The 27,527-nt window shown below is 42.8% G+C and overlaps 1 protein-coding gene and 1 pseudogene across 7 annotated transcripts in view; both read right to left on the reverse strand.

Moving 5' to 3' along the window:
* Positions 1–19,170, reverse strand: part of CNOT1 (CCR4-NOT transcription complex subunit 1) — a 79,720-nt gene extending 60,550 nt beyond the window's left edge. For all 7 annotated transcript variants that reach the window (XM_055099169.2, XM_008977355.6, XM_024925887.4 and 4 more), the window contains exons 1-11: positions 19,037–19,170; positions 8,609–8,716; positions 7,590–7,688; positions 7,155–7,223; positions 7,011–7,065; positions 6,355–6,558; positions 4,858–5,026; positions 2,571–2,697; positions 2,308–2,418; positions 857–1,027; positions 230–357 (exon numbers count right to left, since the gene is read on the reverse strand). In XM_055099169.2, the coding sequence (XP_054955144.2) occupies positions 230–357; positions 857–1,027; positions 2,308–2,418; positions 2,571–2,697; positions 4,858–5,026; positions 6,355–6,558; positions 7,011–7,065; positions 7,155–7,223; positions 7,590–7,688; positions 8,609–8,716; positions 19,037–19,138 (1,343 nt within the window). In that variant the 5' untranslated portion in view covers positions 19,139–19,170. The remainder of the gene's footprint in view (positions 1–229; positions 358–856; positions 1,028–2,307; positions 2,419–2,570; positions 2,698–4,857; positions 5,027–6,354; positions 6,559–7,010; positions 7,066–7,154; positions 7,224–7,589; positions 7,689–8,608; positions 8,717–19,036) is intronic.
* On the reverse strand, positions 8,723–19,038 carry LOC129394078 (transmembrane protein 254-like; annotated as a pseudogene).
* Positions 19,171–27,527: the final 8,357 nt, after the last annotated feature.

Genomic DNA, 27,527 nt, shown 5'->3' on the forward strand with positions numbered 1-27,527 from the left:
GATGCTTTTAAAAGAACACCTAAAGACAGACCTTACAAGATATAACTAACGATAGAGACTGAAAAAGAATTTATCTACCAACCCCCTCTATAAATACTTAAGATAAGTAAGGTCACTAAAACTACTGCTTCATTTAAACCTGTTAACTATGTACTTGGCTTACTATTAACTTTATATTTCACAAAATAAGAAGTAATCTTTTAAATGAAAGATGAATCAAAGTGTTTACCATGTGGCAATTTCTCGATTGTCATCCTCTGGTGGTGCTTTCAGAATATCAGTGGCAACAGTATGACAGGGATAGTCAGCAAAACAGAAGATCTCTGGATTTATAAGGGAATGTTGAATGAAGGAGAGCTGCAATGAAAGAAAATGCTTACCACCATAAATGATTGTGAATGCTATAAAAATCTGAAATGTTTTCATTAGGCTATTGTCAATCTTAAGGTTATTAGCATGGCAATTTCCCGTTTAAAATCTTAATTATTTGCCCTTTGAAAACCACACATAATTCAGACACATTAAAGGTGCATAATGAAACCCTGTCTGGATTATCAATCATAACAACTGTTAAAAGACATTTCTGAGCCAATTAGGGAAACTTAACGTTGCCTTGGAAATGAACATCATTAAACTATTGGGAAAACACCTTTTGACAGTTACACCTTAAAGGAGTCTGCCTAATACTAAAACTATGATAATATTCCTTCAATACTTATGGACAGTCCTTGCTTTTCTGTGCTATGTATAACAAATTCTACTTTACAAGAATATTTCGATCAATGGGTAGATGGCACCACATAAAGAATAAGTCATGTTTTATTCCCCCATTTATAGCTAAATACCACTCACTCACCTGGCCTTCAGCATGTTTCCAAGGTCTATATATGAGGTCTACTGGGAACACTTCCATACCCAAACCCCTCTGAATGCCATAAACCACATTATGAAGTCCTTTACTGTCACGAATTTGAAATCCAGGATGGTCCAGTTCATAAGTTACTTCCTTGAAATTCAAACTTGGATTCTAAAAAAGACCAAAGCAGTTTAAAATGTAATGAATGTGTGTATATTTTGATACATTATCCAAAAGGCCAAATTAAATCTGAAATTCAATTTAGATGTTCTACTTACAAAATTTTTAATGTGAATTTTAAGAAACCCATTCTTTTTTTTTCTTTTTCTTTTTTTAAGACAGAGTCTCACTCCGTTGCTCAGGCTGCAGTGCAGTGGCATGATCTCAGCTCACTGCAACCTCTGCCTCTTCGGTTCAAGAGATTCTCGTGCCTCAGTCTCCCAAGTATCTGGGATTACAGAAGTACACCAACATGCCCAGGTAATTTTTTAAAATTTTAGTAGAGACAGGTTTTCGCCATGCTGGCCAGGATGGTATCAAACTCCTGGCCTCATGTGATCCACCTGCCTCAGCCTCCCAAAATGCTGGGATTACAGGAGTGAGCCTCCACAACCGGCTTATCACACTACCTTTTAATATCTAAAAGTTCCATTCTAGGGCCAGGTGCAGTGGCTTATGCCTGTAATCATAGCACTTTGGAAGGAGGGCGGATTGCCTGAGGTCAGGAGTTTGAGACCAGCCTGGCCAACATGATGAAACCCTGTCTCTACTAAAAATACAACAACAACAACAACAAAAATTAGCCAGGCATGGTGGCACATGCCTGTAGACCGAGCTACTTGGGAGGCTGAGGCAGGAGAACTGCTTGAACCCAGGAGCCAGAGGGTGCAGTGAGCTGTGATCGTGCCACTGCACTTCAGCCTGGCCAACAGAGTGAGACTCCGTCTAAAAAAAACAAAAACAAAAACAAAAGTTCCATTCTAGGCCAGGTACAATGGCTCACGCTTGTAATCCCAACGCTTTGCTCCCAAAGGTGGGAGGATCACTAACTAGAGCCCAGGAGTTAAAGTCCAATATGGGCAACATAGCAAAAGGAAAAATAAATAGAGTTCAATTCCTTTATGTCTTATTTAAGCCCTTCAATATTTTAGTAGAGGTACTTTATTTTTTATTCAGTTTGCAACCGAAGTAGAAGTGGCAAGATAATTATGATTTTCATTGTTCTTATCCACCATAAACAAGAGTAACTTAGAAGTAGCACCCCAAATTACAAGGTAACAACCCTAATGAAAAAATTTAAATTTGGTTACATACTGCCTGCAGTACACAATTAACTTGGACACTTTATTACTTTTTGAGTTAACGAAGGTGGAAAATTCTTAAAAATTTGCTTTCTTTGGACTGTATCATTCAAATACCACAAATCAAAAATCATCATCACATATACTCACCAGTTCTTTAAGAACGTCAATCAAGACTTCTACATTCCATGTGTGTGCCTGTGCTCCATCACTTTTATCTTTCCCATCACTCCAGATCCCACTGCCCGGAGCAGAAATACTCTGTAGAAGTAAAACTTGAATTAAACAAACCCAACTACTCCATGTGTTCACTTCTGGTCGATAGAACAATCAATCATACTGTAATTTAATAAAAAAAAAATAAAGAGGACAGGACATTAACTCACTTGGTAAAATAGCTGAATTCAACACACCTGTAATGGAATGCCATCTGTTAATCCTGAATGAGTTCGAGCCATCATTCCCAAAACCCTTGCAACCTGGGCAGCTGTGACCTCCCGAACACCAAACTGCACGATTATATTGCGACATTCTTCAATACTGAAACAGAAATGTAACTTCAGAAAAATGCTACCAGCCTCAACACCGAGATTGAGAAATTCTGGCATTAAATGAACCTTGTTTGAAAGCCTTAGTTTTACTAAATAAAACAGGCAGAGCAGTAAGTGTTATTTCTTGTTACATTTATACAGCTAGGAATGTAAAAACCATCTACTTCACTAAGAAAATGGCAAAAGTCATTATTCTAAGTAACTCGGGAATGGAAAACCAAATATTGTATGTTCTCACTTGTTAGAAGGGAGATAAGCTATGAGGATGCAAAGGCGTAAGAATGATACAATGCAGTGGGCTCCCAAACCCCCTGCCATGGACTGTTATCAGTCTGTGGCCTGTTAGAAACCATCCACACAGCAGGAGGTGAGCAAGTATTTCTGCTTGGGCTCCACTTCCTGTGGAGTACAAGAGTACTGGAGTACAATGGCACAATCTTGGCTCACTGCAACCTCTGCCTCAGCCTCCCAAATAGCTGGGATTACAAGCATGCACCACCACGCATGGCTAATTTTTGTATTTTTAGTGGAGATGGGGTTTCACCACATTGGCCAGGCTGATCTCAAACTCCTGGCCTCAAGTGATCCACCCACCTCAACCTCCCAAAGTGCTGGGATTACAGGCATGAACCACAATGCCCAGCCTGAAAATTTTTTTAAAACAGGCAAACAATTTTAAAAAATCAGTGTAAGAGCTGGGTGTGGTGGCTCACGCCTGTAATCCCAGCACTTTGGGAGTCTGAGGCGGGTGGATCACGAGGTCAGGAGATCAAGACCATCCTGGCTAACACAGTGAAACCCCATCTCTACTAAAAATACAAAAAATTATCTAGGCATGGTGGCGCTCACCTGTAGTCCCAGCTGCTCAGGAGGCTGAGGCAGGAAAATCACTTGAACCTGGGAGGTGGAGGTTGCAGTGAGCTAAGATTGTGCCACTGCACTCCAGCCTGGGCAACAGAGCAACACTCCGTCTCAAAAAAAAAAAAAAAAAAAAATTCAGTGGAAGAAAATAAGACTCATGAGTAACGCTCTCTTTCACAATAACAAAATTATCTTCAATCTTCTTTAAGATTTTAACATCCACAGTGAGTTTTATTATTCTGATATGTACACAGCCTTGAAAATCCATCCTAACTTTTTTTTGTTAGTCTCGCTTTTTTTTGACGAAGTCTCGCTTTGTTGCCCAGGCTAGAGTGCAGTGGCACGATCTTGGCTCACTGCAATCTCCACCTCCTGGGTTCAAGTGATTCTCCTGCCTCAGCCTCCTGAGTAGGTGGGATTATAGGCACATGCCACCACACCTAGCTAATTTTTGTATTTTTAGTATAGACAGGGTCTTCACCGTGTTGGTCAGGCTGGTCCTGAACTCCTGACATCAGGTGATCCGCCCACCTCGGCCTCCCAAAGTGCTGGGATTACAGGTATGAGCCACCGTGCCCAGCCTGCATCCTAACTTTTCACTATGCATCTTATTCAGTTTGATTAACAAAAATTATATGCCAGGCACAAGTACAACACTCACAAATGCACTATTTCAAACCTAAGTGAGAATGTGATTTGTCTGAGAGTTTTTAAAACATAAGGATTTTTAAGTCAAAGCAAAGCACATTAATGCCCTTAATAATTTGCTTTTAGAAAAATATTAATAATCCAGTGTATCACAGTCTTAAGTGCTACTAACAGTGTGAAACAATATCCTTTGGTGCCCTAAGCAAGTGAGAAAAATACGCAAGAGGCAGAAAAGGAAGGAAGCCACAGAAGAAGGCAGAATGAAGAAATTAGAGGGGTGGGGGTCAGAGAGGAGAAAATTAGTCACATTAAGTGTAAAGCGATACAAGTTCCATAAACACTAACTTGCTTCAATGCTCTCTCTTCCTTCCAAAAGCCAAAATATGCCTATTGTGGCAACTAGCCTGGAAACCTCTGGCTCCTAATTTTGAGAAACTGGTGAGGGGAAGGAGATAAACATTTAACACCCAGGATGTTTACAGCTGTCACACACACTAGTTCGTGGAAGATTAAAATTTAGAAGCATGCCTCTTGAGAAGAAAAAATGATTAACTTTAAGGAATTTTAGAGACTTTTTTTAAAGAATTACATCATGTTTGGCACAAGAATAATCAGAAGCTTAACACATTTTACTACCAACCTTGCACAAAAGCCATAGCCTACTTCTTGCATGAAATCAGCCAAAGAGCTCTCCATCATGGTTTTAGCTACCCCTCCGGAATCAGGCAGGATCCTGTCCATTAGAATGTCCCGTTTTTCAGGGTATAAAAGTGGTGCGAGCACCACGGGACAGCGTTCTTGGGGAAAATCTGAGAGAGGAAAAAGGTTACAACTGCTATACTAATTAAAAACAAACAATCCTCTTTTGCTCTATCCAAAATCCCCTCAAACCCAATTCTCTCACAAGTTCATATTCAAAGCCAAGCTTATTTCATTTTTCCAGCCTACTAGCCCAAGTTACGACTTTAACATCAATTCCAAAATTTGAATACTTTTATATCACAAAAAATGCTCATCAGTGTACCTTTAACATTTGACACTGGCATTCCATCTACTGACCAATTCGTACCCTAAATATTACTTTAAATTTGCACAATAGGGATATCACTTCCCATACAAAGAAAGCATCAAAAACAAACAATTAGAATATCAGTCTATTTATTTCACTGGCAAGTGGAAAGTTTCCCATTAGTGAGAATGTTAATGTACATTAAAATTAAACTCTACAAACATTAAGAAGTAAATAAAAAGTAACCATGAGAATGGATGTTAATCCACTATCAGATTTGTTATGAAAAGAATTCTTATCTTTCTCAAACATGAAAGCTCAGAGGCAACAAAATAACTAGGATTTATCTTAACTTTACAATGCCGATATCCAAGGAGGTGAAGTGAGCACATCAAAAGTGACCGATTTTTTAAGCTAAAAATAGCATGTAAGGCTAGGTATGGTGTCATGCTCGCCTGATCTTCCCAAAGTGCTGGGATTATTGGCCTGAGCCACTGTGCCCAGCTGATGTTGTCTCTTTTTTAAAAAGAGAAAGAGGCGGAGGGGAGGGGAGGGGGGAGAGGTGTGGGGGTGGGGGAGGGAGAGGGGAGGGGAAGGGGAAGGGAGGGAGAGGGGAAGGGGAGGGGAGGGCAGGGGGAGGGGGAGGGGAGGGGGGACTGGAGGGGACGGGGGGAGGGGAAGGGGAGGGGAGGGGGAGGGGGACTGGAGGGGAGGGGACAGGAGGGGGGAGGGGGACTGGAGGGAAGGGGAGGTGAGGGGAGGGGAAGGGGGAGGGGAGGGGAAGGGGAAGGGGAGGGGAGGGGAGGGGAAGGGGAGGGGAGGGGAGGGGAAGGGGAGGAGAGGGGGAGGGGAAGGGGAGGAGAGGGAGAGGGGAAGGGGAGGGGAGGGGAAGGGGAAGGGAAGGGGAGGGAAGGGGAGGGGAGGGGAAAGGGAAGGGGAGGAGAGGGAGAGGGGAAGGGGAGGAGGGGGAGAGGGGAGGGCGGGGGGAGGGGAGGGGAGGGTAGGGAGGAGGGGAGGGGGAGGGGAGGGGGAGGGGGAGGGGAGGGGAGGGGAGGGGGGAATGCTTTTGTGATGTGTCTGTGGTCATCCAAGAAAACCACCCACTGTAGGCTACAAAGACTCCCTTACCTCTGCGCAGTGTCTTAAGAAAAGCGTCTATCTGTTCTTGTCCAACTCCAAAGGCTCCCTTCTGCCCAAAGAGGAGATGGGAGAGGAGGAGGTGTAGGACCTCTATTGCTATATCTTGGAAGCCACCTTCTTGATTTCCACTGACGTCTGCGTCAATGTAAGAACGCAGAAGATCTGGAAGCTTCTGTTTGATAAACTGGGCAGCTAGAAGTCAGGTAAACCAAAAACCGCAAGTTACTTTTGCACCACAATGGGTTAAAAAGTCATATACCATCAAAATGCAGATAATCACCCTTCTCATTCACCAGTTCACCCATCTCTCTAATGCTTTCTCTAGCTGACAGGTATAAAGAAACCAATGGCCAGGGACTGGCAGTGGGGAGGGGAAAATAGAGAGTTGTTGATGGGCATAGTTCTGTTTGGCAAAATAAAGTTCTAGAGAGATGTTACACAACCTGAATACAATTATCCCTATGGAACTGTACACTTAAAGTGGTTATGAGGGTAACATTTATATTACATGTTTTTTACCACAGATAAAGAGAAATTAATTTCAGATTATCTTACTCTCTAAGTCTAAATCACAGAGCCTCATGATTAAAAACCCATGTATTTTAAAGTCTCACTTCGTGATATTTTCGGAAAAAGTAACTCACCGAAACCTCTAAGATCTGAGCTGGAAGAATTCAACAGGGCAAGGCCAAAAATTACCTGAAACAAGAAGGATTAGATTAACCAAAGAGTCAAATGGCTGTTTTTAATTCTAGTTTTGTCTACATCTCTTTTCATAAATCACTCACCTCTTGTACTTTGCTTAATTTGAGCACTTTACTCAGCTGGGCAAATAAGTGGGGTGCAGGCTTTAAACTCTGAAACAAACCAAATTTTAGTTTAAAATAAGAACTTGCTTTTTCAAGAAGTTTTTAACAACCTATCTGTTTGCCCAAGGATGGCACTACATAGGAGTTGCTTAATTCTGTAGTGTTGCTAGAAACATTACACTATGTCCTAAAACTGTGAAATGACAAACTTAAGCCTTCACATGATCTGGTTTTAGTAAGATTCTATTTATTATTAAATGGACTGCCTTGATTTTGTTACAAACTATAAAAGACACCCCAAAATAACAACCTGAAATTTTTATATTAAGACATCACATTATGAGATCAAGGTTTAGGGCCTTTCTAGAAAGCCTAAGAAGAGATCACACTCTTAAAGATAATAGTAATACCAACCTTCTGATAGTGCAATGGATTATCAATGGCATAGGACAGCGTCGAGATAAAATTTGGCTTTGTAATCAGCAACGCACACTCCTGAATCAGAAACTGAGTCTTTAAAAATAAAAAATGATTTTCATTAGCACTAATCATCATCTAAGAACAAACAGAAGCTGAGGTACTCAGAACATTAAAATGTGATCTAACACTATATACTGTTATATATTATCAAAATCAGCTCTTTAAAAATCTCGCCAGGTGCGGTGGTTGACAACCGTAATCCCAGCACTTTGAGAGGCCAAGGCAGGTGGATCACCTGAGGCCAGGAGTTCAACACCTGCCTGGCCAACATGGTAAAACCCTCTCTCTACTAAAAATACAAAAATTAGCCAGGCCTGGTGCCAGATGCCTATAATCTCAGCTACTTGGGAGGCTGAGGCAGGAGAATCACTTGAACCCAGGAGGCAGAGGTTACAGTGAGCCACCACACTCCAGCCTGGGTGACGAGAGAGAGACTCTGTCTCAAAAACACCCAAGGTAAAAGGAACCAGGAAATAAAAAAAGATGTAAAGAAAGTTATAAAAATAGAGTTTTTAAAAAAAAAAACTCATTACACTACTCAAAGTCTATTAGCAGCAAAACTTCCAGAAAATAAGAGCTCATTGACAAGATTACTGTAAGAAACAGTATTATGACAAACTCTTGCCAGATGGGGAATAAAGCTAGAGATTCAATCCAGGACATGAGATCTCCTCTGCCTTACTAACTTTTCAGGCAGGGAACCCTCACATTCCTGCTTCCTTCAGGCAGGTCTGATCCCTACCTCTCTAAACCTGAACTAGGTAGCTGTTACAGTCTACAGCCAGGCAGAAGGGACGCACAGAAAAAAAAGGAAAAATCTAACACCTTTTCACCATCCAGCTACAATCACTTCTGGATGCTATTTTGTACGTGTCATATGCTAGATACACTATGCCCAAAATTCATTTAACAATTACAGCTAAGTGGACATGAACTCTGTAAGCCCCAAATACCTGATGGAAATCTTTGCCACTGCTTTTACCATCGCCACTGAAATCCACATGCGAAAATAGGCAGCGTAATAAATGCCTGTCTGCCTCAGGACCGTGCCGATTCACAATCTAAAATGACAAAAAATAACATGTTTAATAAGAGAAGATAAAACAAAAAAAAAAGTAAGGTTTCAAAAAAGAAAATCAACCTCCAAGGCAAAATTCCAATTTACATTAGTTACTCATTTTTGAATTAAAGTTAAAGGAATTATTGATGGAAGTGCCCATAATTTATAACTCAATTTTTTTTTAGAGAGGGTCCATATTGCCCAGGCTGATCTCGAACTCCTGGACTCACAGCGTCTTCTCGCCTCATCCTTCTGAGCAGCTAAGATCACAGGCATACACCACTGCTTCCAGCTGTAATTCAATATTATAAAAATGTTTCCTGGGCCGGGTGCGGTGGCTCACGCCTGTAATCCCAGCACTTTGGGAGGCCGAGGCTGATGGATCACCTGAGGTCAGGAGTTCAAGACCAGCCTGGTCAACATGGTGAAACCCCGTCTCTACTAAATATACAAAAATTAGCCAAGCATGGTGATGGGTGCCTGTAACCCCAGCTACTCGCGAGGCTGAGGCAGGAAATCACTTGAACCCGGGAGACAGAGGTTGCAGTGAGCCGAGATCATGCCATTGTGGTCCAGCCTGACCAACAAGAGTGAAACGTCGTCTCAAAAAAAGAAAAAAAAAATTGTTTCCTATAGTCAGTCACTGGCAGGAAGAAGAGAAGAAAAACTACAGTAATTTTACCGTGCAACTCTGTACTTTGCTCAACATCTACACCAAAAACACCACATGGCATTGATCAAATGTGTAACAAAAGTTTTTTTTTAAGGCAACAATTTAACGTAACTCAAATTCTCTCTGCTAACACAGCTGTAATGCTACGTGGCACAGCCTTAAATGAAGCTGCCATAAGATCCGACTTCAGTGATTTAGATGCTGCCCCTGAGCTCAGTTTCCTGCCCTTCCTCAAATTTACCCATGTTTGTTTCTATTTGTTATTCTTTCTAAATGAAAAACTCCAGATGGCTATACATGGTTTGTTCTTTCACTTCATTTAGGTTTCTACTCTAAAGCCACCTTATCAGTGAGGTCTTATTACCATTCCTAAAACAGAAATATGACCTGCCCCAGCATCACTCCTTATTCTGCTTTACTTTTTCTCCATAGCATTTACCACTACCTAATTTATTGAAATTTTGTATAGCTGTGTTCACTTCTGCACATCTAGTCTAGAAAATACTTGAGCACAGTATATGTGCAGAGTAATCACGTTTGCTAAGAGCCACATACTACCTACACGTTGGGCTACATACTGCACTGAGCTTTCCTGGCTTAATCTTCAAAAACTGCTAAAATTTACCACCATCTATCCCCACAGATAAGGGGTTGACATATTTAAAACAGACTCCTTGAGCCTAAAATCCAAGTCTATGAGTTGAAGAATCTGGATTTATAGTCCAACTTCAAAGCCTATGATCTTCCCACTATATCATGATAATAACATGAAAGCTAAGTTCTTAGCTTATTTCAGTTTCCCTTCTCTTCATTCAGAAAATATGGAAGTTAAGAAAGACCATCTCTACCAAAAAAAATAGCTAGGCATGGTGATATACACCTATAATTTCCAGCTACTTGAGAGGCTGATGTACGAGAATCGCTTGAACCCAGGAGGCGGAGGTTGCAGTGAGCAGAGATTGCACCACTGCACTCCATCCTGGATGAGGGAGTGAGACTCTGTCTCCAAAAAAAAAAAATAGAACAGAGTCTGGGTGCAGTGGCTTACACCTGTAATCCAAACACCTTGGGAGGCTGAGGCAGGAGGATCACATGAGCCCAGGAGTTCAAGGTTACAGTGAGCTATGATGGTGCCACTGCACTCCCACCTTGTGGGGACAAAGCAGCACCCTGTCTCAATAAAAAATAAAACAAAAAAGAACAGAATTAACTATGATCCAATTAACCAGATCTCTCACCCTTGAAAAAATACGATAATCTGGTTCAACCTACATTTGCTGAGTATATGCTATGTACTAGTCTAGGTGTAAACACAGCAGCAGAGACTAATAGGTTCCAAATTCTCACAAAGTCAATTTTTATGGGAGAAGTACAGGCAAAGAATTTCTGACAACATTATCTGTTAACAAAAAGAAAATAAAACAGAGCTTGCTAACACTGATGCAGGGGGTTACCTCAGAGAAGCCTTCTAAGGTGAGACCTGTGAGCTGAGACAACCATAGATACAGGTGAAGAAAGAACAATCCAGGGAGAAGGAAAAACCTAGAGTGCAAAAGCACAGAGACAGAAAAGAACTCTGAAGATCAGAAAAAAAGTCAGAGGGAATCAGAGGGCCAGATCATGGTTAATGAATACACTGACTTGTCTGAGACGGTGTTATCAATCTAAAAAAATAGAAGGCACATTTCATCACACAGTCAATGGCCAAAGAATAAAAAAGTTTCAAGTTTTTGTTTCACTAGGATCAGCAAAGATTTACTAAAATCCCGTTATCCTTACATTTGTTTCTGTAACTCTTAATTTTTTTCCCATGCAGATTATACAATAAAAACCTGGAATGAATATTTTTAAGAGGCAGAATATGTTTTCAAATTTAACTATGCGCCGGACTCAGAGGCTCATGCCTGTAATCCCAGCAGTTTGTGGGGCTGAACTGGGCGGATCACCTGAGGTCAGGAGTTCGAGACCAGCCTGACCAACATGGTGAAACCCCATCTCTACTAAAAATACAAAAATTAGCCGGACGTGGCGGCATGCTCCTGTAATCCCAGCTACTCAGGAGGCTGAGGCTGGAGAATCGCTGGAACCCAGGAGGCAGAGGTTGCAGTAAGCCAAGATCGTACCATTGCACTCCAGCCTGGGCGACAAGAGCAAAACTCTGTCTCGAAAAAAAAAAAAAGTTAACTATGGGATACTCCATTATTTGTGTGGCACATAGGTTTGATACACTCTAAGTCTTAATCCTCCCTCATGTCTTCTTTAGGTCAAATAGTGCCTACCATTCCATATGATTTTTTTTCTACCATTCCATATAATTTTCGAAATCTCTGACATCATAGACTTATTTGCTAATGTCCCTCAATATGTGGCTCCTAGATCACAATGTTTTACTACAGCCATAAATCGAAACATTATAGAAATATTGCCAAAAGCCTTTGATATACTTAATTTTTCATATATTAAGATTTTGCTACCAGATTTTAAGCTGTTTAATACAATTTTTTAATTATTTTACTCGTCTCCCCTTCCCAACTGGTAGAATGGTTTCTATTTTAAGCAAAAACGTGTAGGGCTTAATTTTAGAGGATAAATATAATCTTACTTTAACATCTTTGTAATCCAAGATTTTGTTTATAAAATAGTTTTAGAAGAAACAGTTGCTCCTGGTGAGGAGCAGACAGCATGGCAGTGTAGAAGAAACATTCCATTCACAGCCATAAAATGTTTGTCTTTAATTACTGCAACACTGACTTAAAAAAAAAAATCTTCCCTATTAACACAGTATTAAAAATACTGAGTGGCTGTAAAAGCAATTGTTAAATTAGAAAGTTATTATATAAACAAGCTGGGTGTGGTGGAGCACAGCTATAGTCCTAACTACTGGGGAGGGTGAGGCAGGATGATCACTTGAGGCCAGGAGCTGGAGGTTGCAGCGTGCCATGAATGCGTCTGTGAATAGCCACTGCATTCCAGGCTGGTCAACACACCAAGACTCCATCTCCCTAAAACAAACAAAGTAGTCCAGAGAGGTCCTTCTTACCACCTCTAAAAATGGGCCAAATTCAGATTTCTCTTTGAAACTGATAAATTCAGAAATTAAAATGTTTAGGACCGACAAATGCCCCAAAACATACAAATATCCTCTGTTCAAGTGATGAATCTGCAACACCAATGAGCCATGAAAGAAAAAAGTTGTCCATTTAGAGACCCACATCAGCCCACAGAAATAGCAGAATGGTCAAGAGTATAGAGCTGAGGGAAGAATCAAGATCAAGATATCATTTAAATATCTGTGATTAACCATCTAGCCAAAGGAGTGTGCCGGAAAAGCAGAATGCAGAAGAGGAGGCGGCAACCATTACCAAAGCTGAAAACAGAAAGGGGAGACTACCCCCAACATACTCCTCACCCTCAAGCATGCCCAAGATTGTTGATGTGAATAAATAATTGGGTCAATTCAAAAGTAAAAACACAAAGAATCAGCATGGAACCTATTTTAAGAAACTGTAAAACAAACAGCAAAAACAAAACACAGGTTAAGAATACACATTTCGGCCAGGCGCGGTGGCTGCTGCCTGTAATCCCAACACTTTGAGAGGCTGAGGAGGGCGGGATCTCTTGAGGTTAGGATTTTGAGACCAGCCTGGCCAACATAGTGAAACCCAGTTCCTACTAAAAATACAAAAAATTGGCCGGGCGCAGTGGCTCACACCTGTAATCCCAGCACTTTGGGAGGCCAAGGCAGGCGGATCACCTGAGGTCGGGAGTTCGAGACCGGCCTGACCAACATGGAGAAACCTCGTCTCTACTAAAAATACAGTATTAGCCAGGCATAGTGGCACATGCCTGTAATCCCAGCTACTTGGGAGGCTGAGACAGGAGAATCGCTTGAATCCGGGAGGTGGAGGTTGCAGTGAGCGGAGATCGTGCCATTGTACTTACTCCAACCTGGGCAACAAGAGCGAAACTCCGTCTCAAGGGGAAAAAAAAAAAAAAAAAGTTAGCCAGGCATGGTAGCACATGCCTGTAGTCCTAACTACTCAGGAGGCTGAGGCAGAAGAACTGCTTTAGCCCAGGAGTTTGAGGAGATGATGATCTTGCCACTGCATTCCAACCTAGGCAACAGAGTGAGACTCTGTCTCAAAAAATAAGTGAGGAAAAGTTAAATTAAACAAATGTTGATAGCAACCATATTCACAGTAGCCAAAGAAAGCAGAAGCAAAACTAAATATCCATCAACTGATGATATAGATACACAAAATATGAAATATCTATATAGTAGAATATTATTTAGCCATAAAAAGGAATGAAGTACTGATACATGCTACAATACAGATGAATCTTACTTGAAAACATTATATTAAATGAAAAAAGGCAAGGCCGGGCATGGTGGCTCACGCCTGTAATCCCAGCACTTTGGGAGGCCAAGGCGGGCAGATCACCTGAGGTCGGGAGTTCAAAACCAGCCTGACCAATATGGAGAAACCCCGTCTCTACTAAAAATACAAAATTAGCTGGGTGTGGTGGCGCAGGCCTGTAATCCCAGCTACTCAGGAGGCTTAGGCAGGAGAATCACTTGAACCCGGGAGGCGGAGGTTGCAGTGAGTGGAGATCACGCCACTGTACTCCAGCCTGGGCAACAAGAGCGAAACTCCATCTCAAAACAAAAAAACAAAAACAAAAAACAAAAAAAGAAAGCCAGACACAGAAGGCCACATACAGTACGATTCCATTAAATACGCAAATGCACCAAGGCAGAAATAGAATAGTGGTCACTAAGAACTAGACAGAGAAGGAAAAGGAAAGTGACCGCAAATGAACCCAGGCATTTCTTCTGGAGGTAATGAAAATGTTCTGAAATTAGATAGTGGTTATGGCTGCACAACTTTGTGAATCTGAAAAACTACCAAATTATATATTTTAAAAGGGTGAAATCTGGCCAGGCGTGGGGGCTCATGTCTGTAATCCCAGAATTTTGGGAGGCTGAGGCGGGTAGATCACATGATGCCAGAAGTTTGAGACCAACCTGACCTACATGGTGAAACCCCACCTCTATTAAAAACAAAAATAAGCCAGATGTGGTGGTGCACGCCTGTAATCCCAGCTACTGGGGAGGGAGAGGCTTGGAAATCACTTGAACCCAGGAGGCGGGGATTGCAGTCAGCTGAGATTATGCCACTGCACTCCAGCCTGGGAAACAGACCAACACTGTCTCATTAAAAAAAAAAAAAAGAAAAAGAAAAAGAAAAAAAGGCTAGGCACAGTGGCTCACGCCTGTAATCCCAGCACTTTGGGAGGCTGAGGCAGGTGGATCATGAGGTAAGGAGTTCAAGACCGGCCTGGCCAAGATGGTGAAACCGTCTCTACTGAAAATACAAAAAAATTACCCGGGCATGGTGGCAGGCACCTGCAATCTCAGCTACTTGGGAGGCTGAGGCAGAGAACTGCTTGAACCCGGGAGGCGGAGGTTACAGTGAGCCGAGATCACGCCACTGCACTCTAGCCTGGGTGACAGAGTGAGACTCCGTCAAAAAAAAAAAACAAAAAAGGTGAATTTTACAACCTATGGATATTTCATTTTTTTAATGTGAAAAATAAAGGAACCAAAAAAGAAAAAAAAGAGGAACCAGACCAAAACAAGTCAGATCATATTTTATAATTTTAGAGACAAGTCACAGCATTTTATTCAAGTTAACCCATTTCATTCAATAATCTACCATATTGTTCCCCGCACCACTATTACTGTCACTATTTCTCTTTGGAGATGACCAGGTTTTTAAAAATCTGGCTTGAATTTCCATAATGCCTAACTCTATGATCAAAACTATTTTTCCATCTCAAAAAAAAAAAAAAAAAAAAAACTCCATCTAAAAAACAAAACAAAAAAATTCCTTACCAAAAAGCAACCCCTTAATCACAAGACAGACAGAGGGAAAGAGTAAGATATATTTGCATAAATTTATCTTCACTAGAAACAATTCATAGTCCACAACCATTCAGGGTTGTGTTTACTTGGGGACTTTATTTTGGGGAGGGGGGTTCTCATAAATGTTTGCTTAATAAAAATAACCTGCCCCACTGTATCATGGAAGGGAAATGAGGACTAGTCCCCAGAGAAAAAGCAGGCCGTCCTCCAGGGAAGGGGCCCTAATGACTCCTAGGGGTGACAGAGTCAATGATCCTGCCTCTCTAACCCATCACCAGTAATAAAGTATAACCAGGTGAATGGGAGAGGCAGTAACTAGCCAGATAACCCGTGGGCCAGAATTTCTAAAACAGGAATGCTTTTGTGTTTAAGTCAGAGGTGGAAAGATACTTTTGAAGAAAGTTACGGAGAATAGAAAAGTGTGAAAAGGATAAAGGTTTTTCACCAGGGAATCCACAGAAAGGTATCAAAGGCAGTCTTGTGCTTTTCTTTTGGGATGAAGGTACCGCAAATGGGTTGTACAATTTTCACATAAAAACTGGAATGATACTGAACAAGTGAAATTGAAATCAGTTTCCCTCCTTTGTTCAATAAACACTGACAGAGCACCTGTGTGCAAGGCAGTGGGACAAGTGCTGAAGGGAAAAGTAAAGCTGTCTAAGATGTGGCCCTGAGCTGAAGGAGCAATCTAGCAGTGCCATCAGACCCCTGCACACTACAGAGCATGGTGTCAGGGGCCAAATGGAGGGAAGGACCACTTCTGGCTGCAGCATCCAGGAAGGCACTCTGCAGTCCTTCCCTCTAGGTTCTCGGCATATGCTCCATGCCTGTGTGACTGCTCAGCCTGCCCTGTTCCGGACACTTGCTCATCTTCCTTATCTTTCTCTGTAGCATGAGAAACGTAAGTTTGAAAGGACAAAATTCTGCCTCACAGGTACCTAACAGAAGTGTGTGGAATTGATGTACGATGGAGTGTCACTTTATCTTGTTCCAGCAAGGTAGGAAAAAAAATTGGGAAAAGACAGGTAAACAGTGGTGGTGAGGGCAAGGTGTTTTCATCAGAAGGTGGGGGCAAAGGTATACATACTAAAAAGTCAATTTACCGCTGGGCACAGTGGCTCACGCCTGTAATCCCAGCACTTTGGGAGGCCAAGGCGGGCGGATCACAAGGTCAGGAGATTGAGACCATCCTGGCTAACACGATGAAACCCCGTCTCTACTAAAAATACAAAAAAATTAGCCGGGTGTGGTGGCGAGCGACTGTAGTCCCAGCTACTCGGGAGGCTGAGGCAGGAGAATGGCGTGAACCTAGGAGGCGGAGCTTGCAGTGAGCCAAGATAGCGCCACTGCACTCCAGCCTGGGTGACAAAGTGAGACTCCGTCTCAAAAAAAAAAAAAAAAAAAAAAAGTCAATTTAATATGTGGCTTACCCCAGAGGACACAAGGGTCCTGACAGTCAAGGACCATAAGAAGGTAGCTGGAAGTCCTCTTGCCAAACAGGACTGAACAGCTAAAATCTTTTTCTATTTCTTTTTTATCAACTGGTCTATTCAAGCTCAACCAGGGCATTTAAAAAGAAAAAAAAAAAAAGGACTAACTAGCTTAAATAGCTTTGAAGGACAATTTCTAGAAAGTAGAAAGATCAGCCAGGCGTGATGGCTCATGCCTGTAATCACAGCACTTTGGGAGCCTGTAATCACAGCACTTTGGGAAGCCGAGGCGGGCACATGGCCTGAGGTCAGGAGTTCAAGACCAGCGTGGCCAACGTGGTGACACTCCGTCTCTACTAAAAATACAAAAAATTAGCTGGGCGTGGTGGTGGAAGCCTGTAATCCCAGCTACTCGGGAGGCTGAGATAGGAAGATTGCTTGAACCCAGGAAAAGGAGGTTGCAGTGAGCTGAGATCGCGCCACGGTATGCCAGCCTGAGTGACAGAGTGAAACTCTGTCTCAAAAAAAAAAAAAAAAAAAAAAGAAAGAAAGAAAGTAGGAAGATCACTGAATAAACACTGCACCACCTCCTCAACACAAAAAAAGTTGAGAATGAATGTAAAAGTGTAAAGAAAACTTTCAGCTATCTTCAGGTTTGTGTTTGGCACTTTGATCTGTAAGCAATCAACATGGAGAGATGCTATGCCAAAGAGGAAAGTCTGCAGGAACCATACAAGGACTCTCCCACATGACTCAGCCAGGCAAGCCAATACCCACTGCACAGGAGGGTGTGATGGTGGCCCACCAAGTACTGAGTGAAGGAGTCCAGGGGCCCAAGGCTCTGATAAAGGATACTCCAAGGCCAAAAGACAACCCATGTGAAGCAGTCGAGCCCCAGGACCATGACCAGCAAGGGCAAGGGTCTGGCTGGACCAGAAGTAGGTGGCAGCTGCACTGCTGGCTTCCAACTTCACCATCATGAAAAACCCAGACATGAAGTTCGTTGGGGAGCCATCCCCAACCCTGTTTAAGAAAAGCCTGGGAGCTAGGCGCAAGAGCTCACGCCTATAATCCCAGCACCTTGGGAGGCCAAGGCAGGCAGATCACCTGAGGTCAGGAGTTGAAGACCAGCCTGGCCAACATGGTGAAACCCCATCTCTACTAAAAATAAAAAAATTTGCCGGGCGCAGTGGCTCACACCTGTAATCCTAGCACTTTGGGAGGCCGAGGCAGGCAGATCACCTGAGGTGAGGAGTTCAAGACCAGCCTGGCCAACATGGTAAAACCTCATCTCTACTAAAATACAAAAATTAGCCGAGCATGATGGTGTGTGCCTATAATCCCAGCTACTCGGAAGGTTAAGACAGGAGAATCGCTTGAACCTGGGAGATGGTGGTTGCAGTGAGCTGAGATTGTGCCACTGCACTCCAGCCTAGGCAGCTGAGCAAGACTCCATCTCAAAAAAAAAAAAAAAAAATTAGCTGGGTGTGGTGGTGGGCGCCTGTAGTCCCAGCTACTGGGGAGGCTGAGGCACGAGAATCACTTGAACCCAGGACAAGGAGGTTGCAGTGAGCTGAGATCGCGTCACTGCACTCCAGCCTGAGCGACAGAGCTCAGGCTCCTCCAGGAGGCGGAGATTGCAGTAAGACAAAATTGCATCACTGCACACGAGCCTGGGCGACTCTGTCTCAAATAAAAAAAAAAAAGTAAAGAAAGGAAAATCCTAGCTAGCAGGTTTCTCAGGGCCCTGAGCACCAGCCCAAAGCCAGGTCAGACCTATTTTATAATTTCTATGGAAAATAAAAAGCTGTGAAAAATCTTTTTAAAAAAAAGATTGGGCTGGGCGTGGTGGCTCACGCCTGTAATCCCAGAACTTTTCGAGGCCAAGGCGGATCACTTGAGGTTGGGAGTTTGAGACCAGACTGACCAACATGGTGAAACCCCGTCTCTACTAAAAATACAGCCGGGCATGGTGGTACATGCCTGTAATCCCAGCTACTCGGGAGGCTGAGGCAGGAGAACTGCTTGAAACCAGGAGGCAGAGGATGCAGTGAGCCGAGATCATGCCACTGCACTCCAGCCTGGACGACAGAGTAAGACTCTGTCTCAAAAAAAAAAAAAAAAAAAGATTGGGCTAAGAGCTCTTTTACAGATGATGATGACAGAAATCACTTGAAATAAGGGGCGAAAGTTAGTTACCTTTCATGCAACATGCCCACATAAATGTGTGGTTTTCTTTCCACTGTCTACTCATTCCTTTAATGGCACTTGTTTTCTGGCTAGTTTACTTACATGCTGTATTTCCTGCTGGCTGGCTCGGTAATTTTTCTTGGTTAAATTGTCCACCAGGTAGCTGATTTGAGACAAGGCCAGCGAGAGCGAGTCAAGATTCATTGCTGGTTGGGGCGGAAGCAGGCGGCCGAGCCCGGCGCAAAATCACCATTATTCCCCTTTAGTCACCTCAGAGGCAGGTTAATGCTTTCTTTGTAATTAGGCTATATCTGGTATCTGTATAATATCTTCAGTTCTTCTTTACCAGGGGTCTTACTCTGTTCTGAAACATGGCACCTGTTTAAAAAAACACACACACACAAATCCAGATTTTTAAATTAAAAGGAAAAAGGAGGCTGGTCCAGGCACAGTGGTGTTTACAACTAATTGATCACAACTAGTTGCAAATTAATAATTAGAAGAGAATAGGGTTAAACTACCATCGTCTCTGTGTTAGTACCTAAAATGTTACTAATGACTCTAAAAAGATAGTAACGTAGCTCAACCACTGTTGATAAGAAATGCCAAGTTTCTCAATTAGGCAGGGCAAGTATAAAAAGAAAATACATGGCTGGGTGTGACGGCTCACACCTGTAACCCCAGCACTTTGCGAGGCCGAGGCAGGCAGATCACAAGGGCAGGAGTTCGAGACCAGCCCGGCTAACATGGTGAAACCCGTCTCTACTGAAAATACAAAAATTAGTCAGGCATGGTGGTGCACGCCTGTAATCCCAGCTACCCAGGAGGCTGAGGCAGGAGGACTGCTTGAACCTAGGAGGCAGAGGGTGCAGTCAGCTGAGATCGCGCCATTGCACTCCAGCTCTGGGCAACAGAGCAAGACTCCATCTTGGGGGAAAAAAATATATGCCTGTAATCCCAGCACTTTGGGAGGCCAAGGCGGGTGTGGATTGTCTGAGATTAGGAGTTCGTGACCAGTCTGGCCAACATGGTGAAACCCCGTCTCTACTAAGAATACAAAAAAATTTGGCCAGGCATGGTGGCGAGTGCCTGTAATCCTAACTACTCGGGAGGCTGAGGCAGGGGAATTGCTTGAACCAGGGATGTGGAGGTTGTGGTGAGCCGAGATCATGCCACTGCATTCCAGCCTGGGTGAGAAAGTGGCACTCCGTCTCAAAAAAAGAAAATACTCATCCAAAGAGTTTCATTTTAGTAAGACAACTTGTAACACTTAAGATTTCTATTTTACCTATTTCAAAATAATTTCTACTATACCCTTTGGAAGCAGCAAGTGGAAACTTACTTAAAATTAAGGTTTGTGGAAGGAACATTCATCTCTCATTTTCAGACTCTCTTTCCATGGTATCTGCGACCTATTTACAAGACCCTATGTATTCACTTTATTCTTTATGTTACTGCTTCAGAATCAGGTAGTTTGGTCTTATACCTTGGGATGTATGTTTTAGGTATTTGAATGGCGTACAAGTAAGGAACTCCAGAAGCCAAATTGCTTCCTGCATTGCTGAAACTGTTCCCTGGGAGAATTCAGAAAGGGAAGCCCAAAGCAGCAGTACAGCTAAAATGACAGGATTATTATCAGTTTAACTCCAACCACCTGCTGAGTGAGAACTATTCTGTATAGAAAAGACAAATGTGGCTGTGCAGTGGCTCATGCCAAAGTGTTGTAATCCCAACACTTTGGGAGGATGAGGTGGGAGATGGGAGGATTGCTTGAGGCCAGGAGTCTGAGAAAAGCCTAAGCAACATAGTGAGATCCCATCTCTATTCTGTTGTTGTTGCTGTTGTTGTTGTTTTTGAGACAGTTTCACTCTTGTTGCCGAGGCTGGAGTTTAATGGCGCAGTCTCAGCTCACTGCAACCTCAGCCACCTGGGTTCAACTGATCCTCCTGTCTCAGCCTCCCAAGTAGCTGGAATTACAGGCAACAGCCACCATGCCCAGCTAATTTGTTGTGTTTTTAGTAAAGAAGGGGTTTCGCCATGTTGGCCTGGCTGGTCTTGAACTCCTGACCTCAGGCGATCCACCTGCTTCGGCCTTCCAAAATGCTGGGATTACAAGCATGAGCCATGGAGCCCACATCCCGGCTAGTTTTTGTATTTTTAGTAGAGACAGGGTTTTGCCATGATGGCCAGGCTGGTCTCTTAACTCCTGACCTTGTGATCCGCCCGCCTCGGCCTCCCAAAGTGCTGGGATTACAGGCGTGAGCCACTGCGTCCAGCCACAACACCCATTTTTTAAGAAATTCACCAAGAACCACTGAAACACAAAAATCTCTGAAGGAAAGGAGTTGAGCTTATCCACAGCTTCCTGTTCTGAAGTCCGCTTGTAATTTCATTACAATCAAAACTCACCATGTAAGATGCAGGAAACTCAGGAAGATTAAAACCCCTTTAAAAGGCCATTTAAAACCTTTATCTCTAACAGTTTCTTAATGTATAAAGGTTACACACTTTTATCAAGACAAAGCAAAGTTAACAGCTTCTTAACGTATAAAGGATACATAGTTTTATGTACACAAATCAAAGGTTCTACATATGCTAGTGCTCCATACCCACCTTAAAAAAAAAAAAAAAAAAAGCCTGTGCACGGTGGCAAACACCTGTAATCCCAGCACTTTGGGAGGCTGAGGCAGGAGGATCGCTTGAACCCAGGAGTCTGAGGCCAGCCTGGGCAATATGGCGAGACCCTGTCTATTAAAAAAAAAAAAAGTAAAATATTTTTAAGTAAATAATAAAAAGATGATGGATACACTTATTTTGTTCCTAATATGGCATTTTACTGGTCTCTCTAGTCTACTCTGATGACTTTTGGCTTCACAATATTGGAGTCCTTGAACTTTTCTTCTCTAGATTCACTTTCTTAGTAATCTACTTCAGTCTTTTTATTTTTTTTTATTTTTTATTTTTTTGAGACAGAGTTTCGCTCTTGTTTCCCAGGCTGGAGTGAAATGGCACAATCTTGGCTCACTGCAACCTCCACCTCCCAGGTTCACACGATTCTCCTGCCTCAGCCTCCCAGGTAGCTGGGATTACTGGCATGTGCCACCACGACTGGCTAATTTTGTATTTTTTCTAGTAGAGATGGGGTTTCTCCATGATGGTGAGGCTGGTCTCGAACTCCCGACCTCAGGTGATCCACCCGCCTCAGTCTCCCAAAGTGTTGGGATTATAAGAGTAAGCCACCGCATCCAGCCTACTAACAGTCTCATGGCTTAAAAAACCATCTGTAGGCCGGGTGTGGTGGTGCACACCTATAATCCCAGCTACTTGGGAGGCCGAGACAGGAGAATTGCCTAAACCTGGGAGGCGGAGGTTGCAGTGAGCCAAGATCACACCACTGCACTCCGGCCTGGGCAACAGAGCAAGACTCTGTCTCAAAAACAAACAAACAAACAAACAAAAAAACCATCCATAAATTAGCCAGGTGTAAATCTGTAATCCCAGCTACCCAGGAGGTTGAGGCAGGAGAATCACTTAAACCCAGGAGGTGGAGGTTGTAGTGAGCTGAGATCATGCCACCTCACTCCAGCCTGGGCAACAGAGTGAGACTCTGTCTCAAAAAAATAAAATAAAATAATAAAAAAAATTTTTTTTAAAAGAAAAAACCATCTATACCAATAACTCTCTCAAAAGTTCTATCTTCAGCCCAAACCTCTCTCATAGTGTCCAAATTTGTATAATATAATCTCTACTCCACATCTCAAATATATCATATTCAAAAAAAAGCTCCTTGTCTTCCCCCCACTTAATGATGTCACACCCTGCAAAGCACTCCCCATCTCAGTTGATGCTAATTTCATCCTTAAACTTCAAAATCTTGGAGCCAATACCTATAGCCAAAACCTATAGCCAATCTGACAGGAAATTATTTTGGCTCCGCCTATAAAATATAACCAGAATCCAACCATTTCTCACAATATCCAAGCTATGATAAGGATCATCATATCTCTCACCTGGATTACTATGCTAGCCCTCTAACTTCATCTCCCTGCTACACTTGCTTCCTATGGTCTATTCTCAACATAATGTCCAGAGAAAAATAATTTTCAATCATAAAAAACTCAAAACCCAGGCATGGTGGCTCACACTTGCAGTCCCAGCTACTTGTGATGCTGAGGCAGGAGGACTGCTTGAACGCGGGAGTTCAACACTGCAGTTAGCTATGATCACACCACTTGCATTCCAGCCTGGGATAACATACCTAGACCCTATCTCTACAATTTAAAAGTGTGTGTGTGTGTGTGTGTGTGTGTGTGTGTGTGTGTGTGTGTGTGTGTGTGTCTAAAACTCAGATATGTCATCCTGTTCTCAAAACCCTCCACTGACTCAAAGAGTAGAAAGAAGACGAAGTCTTTAAAATGTCCAATAAACAAACAATGGTTAGGTTAAGGGACCTAACCACTGATACTCTTCCAGCTTCCTCTTATACTCTTCTTCCCCTACTCAGTTCTCTCTGGCCACAGTGGCCTCCTTGTTGCTTCTCAGGTACCCTCTCACCTTAATGCCTCTGCACCAAACTGATAACCTTAGTCTGGAATGCCCTTCTTGTGGACAGCAATATGGCTAACTACCTCTCTTTAAGTCTTTACTCAAACATCACCTTCTCAGTGAAGACACTCTGACTATCCTATGCAAAACTGTAATCCCCACACCCCTGCCCCATGCATTTTTCCACATCATATAAACTAACACGTATCATACTTATATTTTTAGTCTCCTCATATTAGGATGTAAGTTACATAACAAACAAGTAACTGTTTACTCTGCACCAATTTATTATACATACTTCATGTCCCATAGTAAGAACTCACTAAATATTTGCTCAATGAATAGATATAAATTGAAGCTTAGGATTTTGTAACCTGTATTTTTACTCTACCAAAAAAACACGAAAATCCACTGAAATACTGCTAATCATATACAAAAATTACATGAGAATAGACAATAAGTGATTTAGCCTTAGTAGTGCATACTACACAAAGCTGTAAACAGCCTTCCAATAAACCTCTAGCACTATAATGTGTATACAGAGTTTGGGTCACCATGTCATTATTTATAGGCCATTTTTAAATACTGTAACACAAAGCTATAGTCACTTTCCAACAAGTTCATCACAAAAATATTTATTTAGAGAATTAATTATTTTAAGATCATTAAAGTTGAGATTCCAAGATATTCATTCACTATAAGGGATTTGTAGCGCTGGATCATTCTATTTGTATATGCGTTGTCTACTATTGGCTCTTTACATGCCAGGGACTCAGATAGTTTTAATGATTAACTTCATATCCAGGCCAAAACCTTTAAAAAACACCGCAAAAGGCTGGGCGCGGTGGCTCATGCCTGTAATCCCAGCACTTTGGGAGGCCAAGGCAGGTGGATCACCTGAGGTCGGGAGTTGGAGACCAGCCTGACCAACATGGAGAAACCCCATCTCTGCTAAAAAAAAAAAAAAAAAAAAATACAAAATTAGCCGGGCGTGGTGGTGCCTGCCTGTAATCCCAGCTACTTGGGAGGCTGAGGCAGAAGAATTGCTTGAACCCGGGAGGCAGAGGTTGCGGTGGGCCAAGATCGTGCCATTGCACTCCAGCCTGCGCAACAAGAGCGAAACTCCGTCTAAAAAAAAAACAAAAAACAAATTAAAAAAAAAAAAACCACACCAAAGCCGGGTGCGGTGGCTCACGCCTGTAATCCCAGCACTTTGCGAGGCTGAGGCAGGTGGATCACGAGGTCAGGAGATCGAGACCATCCTGCCTAACACGGTGAAACCCCACCTCTACTAAAAATACAAAAAAGTAGCTGGGCGTGGTGGTGGGCGCCTGTAGTCCCAGCTGCTCGGGAGGCTGAGGCAGGAGAATGGCATGAACCTGGGAGGCGGAGGTTGCAGTGAGCAGAGATCGCGCCACTGCACTGCAGCCTAGGCGACAGAGCAAGACTCCGTCTCAAAACAAAAACAAAAACAAACAAACACACCAAAAATGGCTACCATTTCAACAAATCTCCCAATCTTCATTATTAAAAACACATATTGCTGGGCCTGGTGGCTCCCACCTGTAATCCCAGCACTTTGGGAGGCTGAGGCGGGTGGATCACCTGAGGTCAAGAGTTCAAGACCAGCCTGGCCAACATGGTGAAACCCTACCTCTACTAAAAATACAAAAATTGGCCGGGTGCGGTGGTGCACACCTGTAATCCCGGCTACTCAGGAGGCTGAGGCAGGAGAATCACTTGAACCCAGGAGGCGGAGGCTGAAGTGAGCTGAGATTACGCCACCACTGCACTCCAGCCTAGGCGACAGAGCAAGACTCTGTCTCAAAATAAAATAAAATAAAAACACATAAATACATCCCTCCAAAACTCCAGAGGACTTGTCATTATCATGCCACTGATATTTCAACATGGGAAACAACTATAATTCTAAGGAAAAAGAAGCAATCATACAATAAAAATGCTAAATCCTTTCCAAGCAATAAATTACCTCTTTATTTTCCTTTTGAGACAGGGTCTCTGTCACCCAGGCTGGAGGGCAGTGGCACAATCACGACTTACCGCAGCCTCCCTGACTCAGATGATCCTCCTACCTCAGCTTCCTGAGTAGCTAGGACTACAAGCGCCCGCTGCCACACGGCTAATTTTTGTATTTTTTGTAGAGATGGGGTTTTGCCATGTTTCCCAGGCTGGTCTCAAACTCTGGGGCTCAGCGATCCCTCTGCCTAGGCCTCCCAAAGTGCTAGGATTATAGGCATGAGCCACGGTACCCAGCCAAATTACCTTGTTTCCCTAGTCTTCTCACAGCACTTCTCAATTAAACGATGCACAGTGCAAATGAAAGGTCACTGACATTTGACAATAATATACTACAAGTCAACTGTTACCTGAACAATGATATCAAAAAATTTACCAACAATATGGTTATGATAATATAAAGTAGCCAAGCATGGTGGTTCACACCTGTAATCCTAGCACTTTGGGAGGCCAAGGCAGGAATATCACTTGAACTCCAGAGTTCAAGACCAGACTGAGCAACATAGTGAGACAGTGTCTCTGTAATTAAAATATAAGAAATAAAAAGTAAAATAATGGCTGGGTGAGGTGGCACGCACTGGTAGTCCCTGCTACTCAGGAAGCTCAGGTAAAAAGATCGCCTGAGCCCAGGAGTTTGAGGCCAGCCTGTGCAATACAGTGAGACCCCGTCCCTTAAAAAACAAAAAATAAGTAAAACAGCAACTGAGGGGAACAAAGATTGTACAAGGCCATTCTCAGTACTTTTCCTAATACTAAAATACTACAAATCACCCAAAAATAAATGAGTGTAAAGATTATCTTCAGGCCAGGCGCACCGGCTCACGCCTGTAATCCCAGCACTTTAGGAGGCCGAGACGGGAGGATCACCTGAGGTCAGGAGTTCAAGGTCAGCCTGGCCAACATGGCAAAACCCTGTCTCTACTAAATATACAAAAACTAGCCAGGTGTGGTGGCGGGCACCTGTAATCCCAGCTACTAGGGAGGCTGAGGCAGGGAGAATCGCTTGAACATGGGAGACGGAGGTTGCAGTGGGCTGAGATCAAACCATTGCACTCTAGCCTGGGCAACAGAGCAAGACACCGTCTCAAAAAAAAAGAAAAAAAAAGATTATCTTCATACATGCAATATGACACCCACCCAATATGCTTAATATCCAATTAAAATATAGTTTTGCCATACATAAACTACTACCTACTGCAGAGCTGGGGGGGAAAAGGATTATAAAATGGCATTCGCATTTTCACTAGAGAACACTATACAATATTACTAATTGTCTACTGAACATTCAATCTAAACAGAACCAGAGCAGCTGTGGTATATAGTTTGTTAAATGTCAACAAAAGTATACTCATGACACTAAGTCACTAAGTGAAAAGCTGCAGAACTCTTGAATAGCATGATCCCAAATAAGGTCTCGATCAATAGCAGTTACATAGGAGCTTTCACTTAAAATCCCACTAAAAAAGTCCAGAAATCTACACACCTCCAAAAGTGTAACATATGGATAGTATTATTTACCGCAGCAGTATTTGTCAGAGCATGAAAGATGGCTGGCCAGGACTAGGTGATTGGTGAATAAACATCCTGGACCGTGTATATAGTCATCTGTCTTTTGTTTAAGCACTTGTATACATACTACCTTTTGTTTGTATATATGCTCACATATATATAGTTGCTTTTTTGTGAAAATACTCAAAATAAACAAGCCAATGAAAATGGCTATCTAGGCTGGGCAAGGTGGCCACGGCTGTAATCCCAGCACTTCGGGAGGCCAAGGCAGGCATTCACCTGAGGTCAGAAGTTCGAGACCAGCCTGGCCAACATGGAGAAACCCCATCACTACTAAAAATACAAAATTAGCTGGACCTAGTGGCACATGCTTGTAATCCCAGCTACTTAGGAGGCTGAGGCAGGAAAATCACTTGAATCCAGGAGGCAGAGGGTTGCAGTGAGCGGAGATCATGCTATTGTACTCCAGCCTGGGCAACAACAGCAAAACTCAAAAAAAAAA

This window comes from Pan paniscus, chromosome 18 (assembly GCF_029289425.2).
Source record: "Pan paniscus chromosome 18, NHGRI_mPanPan1-v2.0_pri, whole genome shotgun sequence".
In the NCBI taxonomy this organism is placed as follows: Eukaryota; Metazoa; Chordata; class Mammalia; order Primates; family Hominidae; genus Pan; species Pan paniscus.